We start from the raw sequence: 14,218 nt of genomic DNA, 5'->3' as shown, positions 1-14,218 counted from the left end.
CACGGGGCACCATACACTAGTTTTATATACCATTTGACATATTTTCTTTTTCTTTCTTTTTTTTTTTTTTTGTGGTTTTTGGCCGGGGCTAGGTTTGAACCAACCACCTCCGGCATATGGGACCGGCGCCCTACTCCTTGAGCCACAGGCGCCGCCCCATTTGACATATTTTCATCACACTGATTAACATAGCCTTCCTGGCATTTTCTTAGTTATTGTGTTAAGACATTTATATTCTACATTTACTAAGTTTCACATGTCCCCTTGTAAGATGCACCGTAGGTGTGATCCCACCAATCACCCTCCCTCCGCCCATCCTCCCCCCCCACTTCCCCATATTCTAATTCTTTGTAATTACATATAGTTTCCTGTCACTTGTCTTTGTCTTTGTCTTTTTTTTTCTTTTTTTTTTTTTTTTAAGGCAGGCATGAAACAAAGTTTATTGAGGAAGGGAAAGGTTTGTACAAAGCAGGATATGTTCACCATAGAAAATGAATGGACCTCCATTGCCAGGGGAAGTGGGCAAAGAGTTCATCTTTCTTGTCTTTTTAAAAAAAATTTTCTTGGCTAGGAATGGTGGCTCACTCCTGTAATCCTAGCACTCTGGGAGGCCAAGGCAGAGTGGATTGCTTGAGCTCAGGAGACCAGCCTGAGCAAGAGTTGAGACCTGGTCTCTAGTAAAAGTAGAAAAACTAGCTGGGCATTGTGGCAGGCACCTATAGTTTCAGCTACTTGGGAGGCTGAGGCAAGAGGATTGCCTAAGCCCAAGAGATTGAGGTTGCTGTGAGCTATAATGACGCCACAGCACTCTACTCAGGGTGACAAAGTGAGACTCTGTCTCAAAAAAATAAAAACTAAAAAATCTGAGATGTAATTCACATACCATGAAATCTGCTCTGACAAGCAGATACATTGTGTGGTTTTAGTTGCTTGTCTTATTTATGTTCTTTTTAATTTTATTTTGTCAAATCTTCAATGTTTTCTTTTTTGTAGTTACTTTGGTGTTTTTATGCTCTATTTTAAAAGGCTCTACCCCAGGTAATAAATAGTTTTGTTTTTTTTTTGAGACAGAGCCTCAAGCTGTCGCCCTGGGTAGAGTGCTGTGGCATCACAGCTCACAGCAACCTCCAACTCCTGGGCTCAAGCGATTCTCCTGCCTCCACCTCCCAAGTAGCTGGGACTACAGGCGCCCGTCACAATGCCCGGCTATTTTTTGGTTGCAGCCATCATTGTTGTTTGACAGGCCCAGGCTGGATTCGAACCCGCCAGCTCAGGTGTATGTGGCTGGCGCCTCAGCCACTTGAGCCACAGGCGCCAAGCCGGTAATAAATAATTTTTTTTTTTTTTTTTTTTTTTTTTGGCCGGGGCTAGGTTTGAACCCACCACCTCCGGCATATGGGACCGGCGCCCTACTCCTTGAGCCACGGGTGCCGCCCAGTAATAAATAATTTTAACAACTTTTTTTAGTACTTCTTTGGTTCTGATTTATACATTTTTTATGACTTTAATCTGGAATTTGTTATTTATTTATTTTTTTTTGCAGTTTTTGGCCGGGGCCGGTTTTGAACCTGCCACCTCCGGTATATGGGGCCTGTGCCCTACTCCTTGAGCCACAGGTGCCACCCTGGAATTTTTTTTGAAGAATGATTCAAGGTGAAGAGTCTAACTTTAGTGATACTCAGTGAATTAGCCAGTTGTCTCCGAACAATTTATCTAATAGTCTGTTCTCTCTCTGCTGACTTGAAATGCCATCTGACTCCCACACAAGCATGGGCCTGTAGTTTGAGCCTTTCATTCTTTCAGCAAATATTTAATGGACACATACTGCATGTCAGACTCCGTTTGGGGGGGCCTGGGGTATCTTGGCACACAGAATAAAAAGATTTGTGCTGGGTGTAAGTGTCTCACATCTTTGATCCCAATTGTGAGGCTGAGGTGTGAGGCCGGGAGTTCAAGGCCAGCCTGGACAACATAGCAAGACCTTGTTTCATTAAACTTCAAAAGAAAAAAACAATTCTTATGGCACTCAATGCTAACAGGAAGATCTATTTATGCCCTTGCCAACATCAGAATTTTAACACTATAGTTTGATATGTTCTCTTATTAGGGCAAGAACTCTTCTCTTATTCTTTTTAAAAATTGTCTTAGAGCAAGGTGTGTTGGGTGGCCATAGTCTCAGCTTCTTTGGAGACTGAGGCAGGAGGATCGGTTGAGCCCAGGAATTCAAGACTGCAGTCAGCTGTGATCGCACCTATGAATAGCCACTGTACTCTAGCTTGGATAGTATGGTAAGATCCTGTCTCTTAAAAAAAAAAAAAAAAGATTGTCTTGGCTCTTGGAGAGTTATCCTTGCACATGAATTTTAGAATCAATTCATTAAGAACCATGAAAACTCCAGTAGACATTGGAGTTGCCTTCAGCTCAGAGATTAACTTGGGGAAACTTGCCCGCTTTATACCACGACGAGACGCAATCTGCCAGGTGCTGTTACTGATTCAGTCCTTCGGCCGTCCTAGCCACACTCCAAGGGCTCTGGCCACATGTGATTGGCGGCAGCCGCTTCAGGTGGAGAGATAGTCCCCTCCCATTGTCCCATGGGGTGGGCACTGTTAGTAACCCCACTTACAGATGGATGAACTATGGCTCTAGGGGATGACTCACCCAAGGATACACAGCTGGTAGGTGACTAAGTCACACCCAGGCACCTGGCTTCTGGACACATCCTCTTAAAATCCATGCTCTAGGAACTACTCCCAGGGGTGTAACCCTGGGCTCCCCACCTCCTCATCAGTGACAGTCCTATAAACTGAGTCTAGGGGCAGAGCCCCACTACCTGTGGGAGAGCACGCAGCCCTGCAGCAGTGGTCCTGGCACTGCTGTCCACAGGGAACTGGGTCAGCACCAGCAGGCCTCATGGCCTGCCTCCTTGCCCATAGACGATGCTGGACCCCCCCGGGTGTCCCCTGTTCCTGTTCCCCCTTATGCTCGGGCATGGGTGCAGGTGGACCTTGTCACAGGTGGGCTGAACCAGGCCTCTCCCACCTGTGGAAATGTGTCCTCAGCCCCAAGCTGCCCTGTGGTGACCCTCAAAGAGTCAGCACCTCATCTCTGAAGCCTCAGGGATCAGTTGTGGGTGACAGTGTGGTGGTGGTGGTGGGGAGCTCTTGCTTGGGCAGGGGCTGTTCATCAGGTCCCTGAGTGTGGTGTACTGGCACGAGAGAGGGACCTCTCACAACCCAGCACAGAAAATTGAGAAATGAAGCCAGAAAGGTGGGAAGGGCAAAGAAAGACAGGAGACGCGAGATAGGATGGCGTTGGGAGGGCGACGAAGCTGATGACTGCAGCCTGCCCCTGAACCATGCAAATAGCTTTAGTTATACAGTATCTTAACAAGGTTGCATAAATCTTAGTGCACGAGGTAGAGATCAACCTTAAAGAGGAAAAACTGTGCTGGCCGATAAGGAGGAAAAGTATGCGTGGGCTCTGGGACTTTTGGCAGGTGGAAACAATATTGTTAGAGGAGGAGCATAGTTGGGGGTCGCTCTCTGAGCATTTCCCAGGCTGTGGGGGCCCTGCCGCCCACAGCCGGCTCCCCGCCCCTGAGGTCCCTTCCAGCCTGGTCTTCACTTAGAGGCAGCCCACTCTGTGAGGCAGACCTCCTCTCCATCCTGCACCCAGTCCCTGGGGACTGCCAGCCTCTAGGTGCTATCTCGCCTGCTCGAGCTACTGTTGAAAGGAGATAGAACACGCTGAGAGTCTGGAGGGCAGACTCTTCCCTTCCCTGCAGGGAAGCAGGGCTCAGGAGCTAGGGCTAGTGCAGCCTCTCTCAGAAGGGGTGGGCTCCTGATCGGCCAGCCCCACCTCCACATCCTGTGTCTAACTGTCTAACATGTCCGTTGTCATTCACGGCAACAGCAGTGCCAGGCCTGGGCTAGGACTCCCACCGATTATCTAACTGAAATGTACAGTAGCCCTCTGGAGTGTGGGCGTAGGCAGCCACGGCTCAGGGTGGGACACGTGTGCAAGGCCACAAGGCCAGAGGCTGGCCTTGAGAGCCTGTGGCCCCAAACACAAGGTGACAGTTTGAAAGATGGGCTGGCGCCTGTGGCTCAGTGGGTAGGGTGCCGGCCTCATGTATCAAGAGTGGCGGGTTTAAATTCGGCCCCGGCCAAACTGCAAAACAAAAAACTAGCCGGGCATTGTAGCGAGCCCCTGTAGTCCCAGGTACTTGGGACACTGAGGCAGGAAAATCACCTAGGCCCAGGGATTGGAGGTTGCTGTGAGCTGTAATGAGATGAAAAAATGAGACTCTGTCTCAAAAAAAGAAAAGAAAAATGAAAGATGGGTTCTCTTAGGAACACTTTGAAATCAGTCTTTGGAGGCTGGGTGGGATCCCTTTCTCCTTGACACAGTCTGGGGCCCAAGGGTCTATAGCTCTGTCCTGAATCTGGGATGGCTGGTGCTGAGCTCAGAAAGGAAGGTAGCATCAGGGAAAGGCCCCCCCAGGCCGCGCCAGCCACAGTTTGGAAGGTGATTCTCCCACCTTCTCTCTGGGATAAGTGCCAAGGAAGACCCTGGCAGCTGCTTTCGGGTTGGGTTGGCACTATCAGAAAGAACTGTGTGAAAATCAGAGCTGGATAAAGTAGGCGGTGTTAGGGTGCTGAGCTTGCCAGCCCTGGAGCAGTGGGAGCAGGTGGAAGGTGGCCTCCCTGCTGCAGGGAGGGCACTTCCAGATATACAGGGACTCTCTGAACGGCAAACTTGGGGGGGGGTCCATCCTTGCATCTGAGGGCAGTTGCCAGGTGAACTCAGATCTCTGAGCATGGAAATCCTCAGGCCTCTAGGTGTACAGACCCCCTGTGTTGGTCTCCGTGGTCTCCGCACCCTCCAAGGCCTTCTCCGTCGCAAGTGGCGGGAACCCAGTCAAACTGGTTTAAGCCAAGAGGCTTCACTTGTTCACAGACTTGAAAAATCCATGGGTGTTTCTTGGCCCCATCTTCCCTGTGTTGGGCCTTGTCCCTTGCCAGGTCCTCCTTGGCAGCACTCCCCAGGCCTGTAGTCCAACCTCATGGTCCCCAGCACAAAACAGGCACTCCTCCTGGCCCTCACGCCTCTTTTCTGAGCCACTTCCTGTGGTCAGAGGCAGGGCTCTGACCAGCCTGGAGCTGCAAGTGAGGTCAGCCCACTGGGTCATGGGGATGGAGCTCCCGGGTGGGGTGGGAATGTGGAGGCAGCGCTGTGTGCTGAGCAGCCTAAACAATTTAAATGGGGTATGGTGGTGGTGCCTGTAGTCCCAGCTGAGGCCGGAGGATCACTTGAGCCCAGGAGTTCAAGGCTAGCTTGGGGGACATAGTGAGACCCCATTTCTAAAAAAAAATTTTTGGGAAGACGAGAGAGCCCTTTTCTTGATCCTTTTGGGACGAGCTCAGCGTAAGCGCTGAGCGTTTCCTTTCAGCACATGTGAGTCTCTCAAGTGCCACTCACAGCCTGTAACTGCCTTGGCTCAGTCCTGCACAAAACTCACTATGGCCACTGCCTGCTCAGCTTGCAGCCCAGTGGTGATGAGATGCACGCGAAGGGAGTGACTGGTATGGTCTGTGCTCACCTGTCACACTTGAGTCTGAATCAGCATCAAGGTCAAGAAAAGCCGGCTCAGCCAGCCTTAGAGGAGGCAGCTAATGCAGACCTGGGAGCAAACAGAGTGGGTGGAGCTAGGGCTCTCCGACGACCCACTGCCTACCCCTGCGCCGGGATGTAGGGGCAGGTCGGGGTATGTGGTGAACCTTATCGTGCTGTGTCCTCACAGGGTGCCATGAAGAACAGCTAAAGCAAGAGTAGCAGGGGCCGTGCAAGAGAAACTGCAGGGGTGGGAGATCAACAGTCAGGACAGAATGGATTTGCAGCCGCAGGGAGGGTGGAGGGAATTGTCAGAAAGAATAAATTAAACATCCTCTCTATTGTGGGGCAACGCGGCGCTAAGCTATTGGACCTTTCTGTTCTCCCATTTCGTTATCTGTCAAGTAAGGCTTGGTGTTGGTCCTTCTTTCCACCAGGGACCCTGTTCCTGCCTCCAGGGTCACCGCCACCGCATCAGGGAAGTGCCCCTTCCAGCTGAGCTCGATGCCATCCCTGGCCACTGTGACACACCCTGGGCTGGTTATTCCTGGCTGTGGCCTTTCTTTCCCACTGTAGCCTACAATCTTTTTCTTTTTTCTTTTTTCTTTTTTTTTTTTGTGGTTTTTGGCCGGGGCTGGGTTTGAACCCGCCACCTCCGGCATATGGGACTGGCGCCCTACTCCTTGAGCCACAGGCGCTGCCCCTTACAATCTTTTTCAAGGGCTTAACTCAGGGTCCTCAAACTATGGCCCAGGGGCCACATGTGGCGGTGTGATTGTATTTGTTCCCGTTTTGTTTTTTTACTTCAAAATAAGATAGGTGCAGTGTGCATAAGAATTTGTTCATAGTTTTTCTAAAAAACTATAGTCCGACCCTCCAACAGTCTGAGGGACAGTGAACTGGCCTCCTGTTTAAAAAGTTTGAGGACCCCTGGGAGGCACAGTGCTTTATGCGTATCAAGTCGTGTATCTTCCCAATAACTCCATTGTGTGCGCCCTTGTTATCTCCAGCAGACAAAGGCACAGAGAGGTTTACTTACTTGCCCTAGGTCACCAGCCTGGGATCTAAGTCCCCTGTCCATGCCATCTGCCTTTGTGCTGTGCTGTGTCTCCGTGTCCTGAGGTGTTACCTCCCTCTTTCTGTCCCTCTCCAGCTAGAAAGCAGGTCTTTCAAGGATAGGGAGTGGCTTTGGACCCTAATTGTATTAGGGCAGTGCCTAGCCCAGAGTGCTCCAATGTGAAGAGTCTGAAGACGGTAGGTGGCCAGAGGGGCTCGCACCCCTACTCACAGTTCAATGGGCTGTTGGCACCTCTGGCTTGTGTGGCACGAGGCAGACCCTGTGGGCGTGCATCCCTTGAGCAGGCAGCATGGAGCTCTACAAGGGGGCAGGGGATTGAGAACTTGCCACCTGGCAAGGCCGCCAAGAACAGATGGAGATCATAAGGGCCTTACCGTGTGCCTAAGGCCAGCAAGGTCCCTGTGTCAGAGGATTCGCTGTCAGGGAGGCCATTTAAGGCCACTCTGAGGCCCCCATCCTGAGCCTCCTACCTGCCTTCCCCAGCCTCCACCCCAGACCTCCTGCTGACACATCCTTTCTCACAACTGCTTGGCCAACTCCTGGGACCCACGCAGGCCCAGGAAGCTCAGATTTCTCTTCCCTGTGGTGTCACCCTCAATACCTGCCAGGTGGAATCACTTCCTCCCACGTTAAGTTCAGGCTGAAAGCTAGAGGCATCCTGGATTCATTACTCCACGTCTCTCCCCTCCTTCCCCCAACTCCACCCCACAGCATCTGCACTCTGATACTGTGTCCTAGACCCAGCCCCTCGCTCCGTGCCCAGCTGGGGGCCCAGCCCTCGGGCTTCTGAGTGAGATTTTCACATGTGGAGATGTGGTTCTCTCACTGCCTGTTCCAAATACACCAGGGCTTCTCATCCCGCTTAGGAGGAAGCCAGACCCCTCCTGTGGTGTACACCACAGTGTGGTCTTGGCCTGTCCCCCCCACCCCCCGTTCCCTCCCCCAGAGTCCCTGCACTCAGCCACCCTGGAACAGCCTGTCAGATCCTTGTGCCTGCAAAATCCACCTCCACCCACCAGGGCCTTTGCCCCCACTGCTGCCTCTGCTGGAAAGCTGCGTATCAGTCGAGTCTGTGTCCACTGTCCCTTGCAGGCTGCAGAAGCCCCTCCCCACCCGCCCCATCGTGCAGACCATGCCTAGGACCTGGAATGTGCTGGATGTTCACAGCCAGCTCTGTTCACTGCCACATCCAGAGTGGCTCCTGGCACAGCTGACATGTGGGACTCCCTCCCTGAAGAGCCTGCATTCCCGCTTCCGAAACACCTTTCCTGCCTCCCACTGTGCTTTGAGCTCCCCAGGGCTGAAGAGCCTTATCCTGGAAGTCCCTGGACATGTGCAAGCAGAGGAGGGAGCAGGGACAAGAGAGAGGAGGCAGGACCCGGGCAGCAGGTCGGTAGCCTTGAGGCCTGGTCAGCCTGGGTTAGGGACAGTGCCTGCCATGTGGGAGCCTCCGGGCCTCACAGCCCCCTGGTCATTGCTTCATAGGAGGACAGGCCCAGGGGCCAGAAGGTCTGATTTTTCCAAAGAATCTTGAAATCTAGATTTTACATGACTCTCCCAATTTTTAAATCTTGGCAACTAACTAGAATTCTTTTTGTTAAATGTGTGGGCCAAAGAAAGCCCATCTATGGGTGAGGCTTGGTGACCCTCTCCTAAAAGCTGAGGGGAGAGGTAGACATGGGTTGGGGCTTGTGGAGCAGGACCAGGGGAGTGTGACCTGCCCTGGTCACCCCAGCTAGAGAGAGCTGGGTGTAGGAACAGTTCTTGGTGGGATACCTCTAAGTCGGAGAGAGAAGGGAGGCTCATGGCTTCCATGCTGGGGCCCAGGCCTGGGCAGGGGAGCAGGGCCACTCTGTTACCACTTCTCTGCCAGGGCCAAGCTGGCCGGGGGCTGCTCCCTGCCATGCTCCTAGGGATAAGCTTAGGCTTGTGTGGTCATCCTGGGGTAAAAATAGCAAGGTCACCTTGCAGCTTTTGCTCACATGTGGAAATACGGTCTCTGCGGGGTCCTGCTGTCAGCCAGGAGCTACACAGCTCATTAGAGCAGGTGGATACTGGCCTTCTCTGTTCTCCCACCCACAGGACAGAACACTGACCTCTGCCCAGTTAGAGGGGGATCTGGCTGACCCTACCCACACACAGGAGCTGGGTGTGCAACAGGGACAATGGGTCCCAAGCCATGCTGGGCTCTTGCTGGACTTTAGAGAAGCACAGTGTTCCTCAAGGGGGCCCAACTGCTTGCTGGCCCTCAGTGACTGAGGACTTGGGACAGAGGAGCAGAGAGCTAGCCTGGCCCCAAGGACCCTACACAGTTCCTGAGTGTCCCAGAAAGCTCTGCTGAGGAGGCCACCTGTTCTCTTGGGAGTCACATGTGTGGCCCTCTCAAACCACCCTGGCTCTTCTGACCACTAGGATGTCCCTGCCATGTCAGCAAGTGTGAGACCCACCACAAAACAGGCAGGCCTTGCCACAGCGTGGCCCTCCAACCACTCTGGGCCCATGTGGCTGAAGTGTCACACCACTGGAGGGCCTGCTCCCGGGGCTGGTGTGAGCAGCAAGGTCAGGGCGATGCCCCCTCTTCACCTGGTCGTGCAGACAACTGGCCTGGAGCCAGCCCATGATGAGTGCTTTGTACCCATCCTCCCCAGGCCTGGCTTTGTATACCCCACGGGTAGCAAGGGGCTTGAACTGGCAGAAAAACCTGTGCTTCTGGGGCTCAGCCTTAGGGGTACACACTCATGGCCAGCGCAGCCACCCTCCCCCTGCAAGGCCAGTACTGTGGCCCCGGCTGGGAACCCTGGCTCTCTGCAAATGAGGGCTTAGCCATTGAGCTCTTTGTGGTACTTACTAAGCACATTGTTTCAGGCGCCTCACTGTATTGACTCAGCAGGTTTTCACCATGGGGAGGTAAGGCCCCTGCGAGGCTGAGGCTGGGCAGCTGTCAGGCTTCAAGTCTGGGCTCCTGAGCACTGAGGGTAGTCAGAGTTGCTGACCTCCAGGGTGAGGTGCATGAGTGAGTATGTGTGGGGCTCCTGGACAGTGACAGCAGACACTTTGTCCAAGTCCAGGTGCTATGCTGGCTATTATTGTTGAGCAGGGGTCTGTCTGTCCAGAGAGCTGGACGAGGCAGGGAACCTGGTTCCATACGCATGTGCAGGCATTTGGGGCCAATACCAGGCTGCCAGGGAGGGGCTGCAGGTAGCAGCACTCAGGGAAGCATGCCTGTGGCCCGCCTTGGCACAGAGCCCAGGTGGTTCTACAGGAAGGCTGTAGAACACTGGGTCCCCTCACATTTGGGACTTGCTGGATATCCCAGATGTCTCCATGTGCTGGCCTGGGCTCCTGAGTTGCCACCCAAGTGGGAGATAGGACTATAGACCCCCAAATGGCCACAGAGATGGAGGACCAGGGCCGAGGCCTGGACCATGGTACTGGGGAGCAGAGAGGGAAGACATCAGCCACTCATGGAGCCCCGGGGGCTGGGCAGCCAGAGCGAGCATTCTTCTCACCATTCTTCTCACCAGGAAGCCGGAGAAGGGAGTCCAGTACCTAATTGAGCGCGGCTTCGTGCCCGACACACCAGTGGGGGTGGCCCACTTCCTGCTGCAGCGCAAGGGCCTCAGCCGGCAGATGATCGGAGAGTTCCTGGGCAACCGGCAGAAGCAGTTCAACCGGGACGTGCTCGAGTGAGTTTGGGCTCGGGGCCTCGGGGCAGGGGACCCTGGTCTACCAACTTTCTCACAGGCCCCGTGTTACACACACAGGGTCAGGCGTGCTGCCAGGGTGTGTGCTGAATGCAATGCTCCTTTCTCTCTTCCTGGCTCCTTGAAATGTGGCCGCAGACTTGCACCCACACCCTCGCCGGCACACGTGGGCACCCGCACCTGTACAGGCATGTCTCACACACTGACCCCACTGCCCTCCCACCTGCCTGCCTCCAGCCCCTGTTCACAATGTGGTTGATCCAACCCAGCACCGAGTGGTTACAGCCCCCTACTGACCACACATTCATGCAGCCTTCATTGCTGGGCTGGCAGGAGCAAGCAGCTGGAATTGTGGGACCCCTGCCTCTTTCTGCCTTATCCCAGGGAATGGGAGGGGAGCTAGCTCTGCTCACCCAACTGCCATGCCCCACTCTGCTGCTGCCTTATTCTCCTGGCCAGGGGACTGAGGATGGGAGTCCAGCCCCCACCTGCCAGCCCCACAGCCCCACCAGCCCAGAGAGCAGACCCAGCAGAAAGATGGGCTCCCAGCTCTGTAGGCATCCACACAGTTCAGAGAATTCCTGCCCTATACATGCCTGCAGTTGCCCTGTCTCCCTTTTATACCGTACAGAGTAGAAAGGCAGCCCTGGACAGAGCCTGACGTTTACCCAGAGTTGCCTGTAGCATCCTCTTCCCCATGGGAGTGGGCACTGGCTGTCATTATTAAGGACGACGAAGCCAGAGCTAGCACATAGGAGACCTGCTCAGAACAGGCTGCCTGCTGGGGCCTGGGGACTTGCCTAGGCCCTGTGTTTGAGGAGTGGCCCCCGCATGGGCACCCAGGGTCAGCACCTTGAGTTGGTTATCATGTCACAGGGCCTGGCCACATGTGTGCCTTCCCCTCTGCCTGTTTCTCAGTGAGGAGATGACAGCTCACAGGGGAGGGGGCTGGCCTGAGGGCAGACTCACACACACTTGTACATGTGTACTCACAACCTCCACACACGTGCACAGAAACATATTCAGACACACAAGGCAGAGTGAGCCGGGCTGCTGGGGCTGGCCAGTGTGTGGCAGGAACCCCTCAGGATGCGTTTGCCCTTCCTTGGCCAGACCCGAATAGGCTGGGTTACTTTCTCCCGGCTCAGCACCCCTGTTTCCACTTCATCTGGAGAACCCTGTGGTCCAGCCCCGCCCCCTGCCCCTGCGGCCATTCCTGCCTGCACAGCCCTTTCAGCCTGGGTTCCTGGTCCCTAGGAAATCCGGGCATTGTTTGAGCATTGTCCTCAGTTCAGAAAATAGCAGTGGCCTCAGGAAATGGCGAGACTTCCCCAGCCCAGCACCATAGGCATGGCCAGGGCAGCTGCTTGATGCTGCCCCATTCCTCAAGCTACCTAGGGACGTGAGCTTTTAGCTGGGTGGGGGTCGCCACAGCTTAGTGGGGTTTATCACAGATTCACTGCGAGATAAACCTGCTCTTAGAGCCTGCTGGTGGGAAATGTCTCCACCCTTGGGGTTCCTGGTGTAGACTCCACCTTCTCTGTTCAGGGGTCACCATGTGACAGGCTGGGGCAGGGCCATGAGGAAAACATGGCCCGTCAGAAACTATTCACCGTTGCCTACCCACGCTCGCTCCATGGGTGAGGGGGGCCCCGCCCCTGCAAGGTGCTCCCGGAAAACCTCCACCCCTACACCCTGGACATTTGCAGAGAAGACTGCACAGCGTGTTCTGGTGCATATGATGGCTGTGCTTAAAGGGCCCCGATCCAGTCAGCATGCGCTCTGCCCCCCCGTGGGAACTACACACACAAACCTAAGCAGAATGTTTCCCTGCAGTTTCTGGAAGTCTAGGAGTCTTTTGACAGATTCCACAGTGCCCTTGGCTGATTGGAGAGAGCTACACAGGACCTTCCCTGCCAGGAGCCAGCCCGTCCCTGTGGGTCTTATGCCCATCCATTGATGGCCTCTGGCATGGAGACTCGTGCTCAGTCATCTGGGAGGAGGCAGAGGGTGGGTGTGGCACCTCCCCATAGACCAAGACCACTCCCATGGGCCTTCTCTCTGTTCCAGCTGCGTAGTGGACGAGATGGACTTCTCTGCCATGGAGCTGGACGAGGCCCTCAGGAAGTTCCAGGCGCACATTCGAGTCCAGGGAGAGGCTCAGAAAGTGGAGCGGCTCATTGAGGCGTTCAGGTTGGGGCCCATGCTGGGCAGGGCGGGGCGGGGTGGGGTGGGATGCCTCGTCCCTGGGGACAATGCTCCCAGCTGCAGGGCCTGAGGACAGACCAAGTGCTGCAGCCCCTTTCATCCCCTCTGCCCAGTCTGTGAGCATTGTTTTGAGGGTGATTCTAGTGGCCCCTCCTGTGTTCCAGGCATTGTGCTGGGTCCCTTACGGACATGTGCAGGTGGAGTGGAGGGGCAGTACTTACTATTCTAATTTTGAAGGTATGGAAACTGCAGTTGAAAGAGGGTAGCTAGGACTCTGACTGTTCAGATCAGGCCCCTGAACGCTGTCTTCCTCCCAGCGCTCACTAGGTCTCTGTCCATTCATGAGCTGTCTGTCTGTCATCCCTGTGTTTACACAGGAACAGCCAACCTGTCACAGGGGCTTACAGCACAGCTGCACAGCTGGATGGCTCAGCAACTCCGCCACTCACCAGCTGTGTGCCATGGGCCTCACTGCCTCACCTGTGAAGTGGAGGGTGACAATAGCATGTAGCACCCTAGAGGGAGGGGTGAAATGACTTCGGATGTGAGGACCCACTTAGCCAGCACCTGCACAGGGTCCCAGGTGGCGGGCAGCAGCTGTGTGGGGGTCTTGGTGCTTGGTACAAGGCTGAGAGACATGAAGCAGCTACTGACCTGGCCCTTGGGCTCAATACCTGATGGTGGGACTAGGAGGGTCTAGGACACAGAAGGGAGATAGCCCCAGGGTCCTGGGGGGGTGGGGGAGGATTTAGCCCCTTCCAGGACAGTTTTCTGGAAGTGGTGGCCCTGAGATGGACCCCCAGGATGGAGGAGACTGAACTGCAGCCCCGCTGCATATGTAAGCCTCAGTCACGGCACTCTGCCTGGTTCCTCTGTGTGTTCTGCCTCTTCTCACCTGCCCCTCCACAAGGTCACCAGCGGAGGGGGATTCTAGGGGTGCTGGCGGTGACTCAGTGCGGCAGGTGTATTAGCTGGGCCACTGGTTTAGCTGTTGTAGCAAAGGTCCCACAGCAGCCATGGCCAAGGCAAGTCACAGTACACTTCCCTCTGGCTGGTGTGGAGGAGGCCTGGGCCCCTTGCACCTTCTGGCCCCAGAGAGCAAGCCCAGCAACCCACTGTGACACCCCCAGGTAGGTGCCCACAGCAGGTCTGCTCATGTCCACTGGCTGAACTTAGTTGTGTGGTCTCTCCAAGCTGCTGGGGAGCTGGGAAATGTAGTTCTCCCCCCTATGCACAGCTGAGATGAAGGTAGGAGGGACTACAGCTGAAGTAAAGAAGGGCACATGTGAGCCCCGGTCAGCAGATGCAGGAGAGGACTTAGAGGCACATGCCAGACACCGCTGAGCAAGGAGCAGCGTCACTTGCCACAGGGTGCCTGACCCACCCCCTCCCGGCCCCAGCCAGCGCTACTGCATCTGCAACCCTGGGGTGGTGCGGCAGTTCCGGAACCCAGACACCATCTTCATCCTGGCCTTCGCCATCATCCTGCTCAACACGGACATGTACAGCCCCAACGTCAAGCCCGAGAGGAAGATGAAACTGGAGGACTTTGTCAAGAACCTGCGAGGTGAGCTGTCCCGGGGTGCTGGCCATGCTTCAGACTCATTCAAAC

General features: G+C 54.8%; 1 protein-coding gene across 9 annotated transcripts in view; it reads left to right on the top strand.

Moving 5' to 3' along the window:
* Positions 1–14,218, top strand: part of IQSEC1 (IQ motif and Sec7 domain ArfGEF 1) — a 402,419-nt gene that overhangs the window by 367,277 nt on the left and 20,924 nt on the right. For all 9 annotated transcript variants that reach the window (XM_053598868.1, XM_053598861.1, XM_053598866.1 and 6 more), the window contains 3 exons: positions 10,219–10,380; positions 12,469–12,591; positions 14,007–14,173. In XM_053598868.1, coding sequence (XP_053454843.1) covers positions 10,219–10,380; positions 12,469–12,591; positions 14,007–14,173 — 452 coding nt within the window. The remainder of the gene's footprint in view (positions 1–10,218; positions 10,381–12,468; positions 12,592–14,006; positions 14,174–14,218) is intronic.

This window comes from Nycticebus coucang, chromosome 8 (assembly GCF_027406575.1).
Source record: "Nycticebus coucang isolate mNycCou1 chromosome 8, mNycCou1.pri, whole genome shotgun sequence".
NCBI classification, from domain to species: Eukaryota; Metazoa; Chordata; class Mammalia; order Primates; family Lorisidae; genus Nycticebus; species Nycticebus coucang.
Note: the sequence above shows the minus strand (reverse complement) of the source record. Positions and strands in the feature narration are given on the sequence as shown.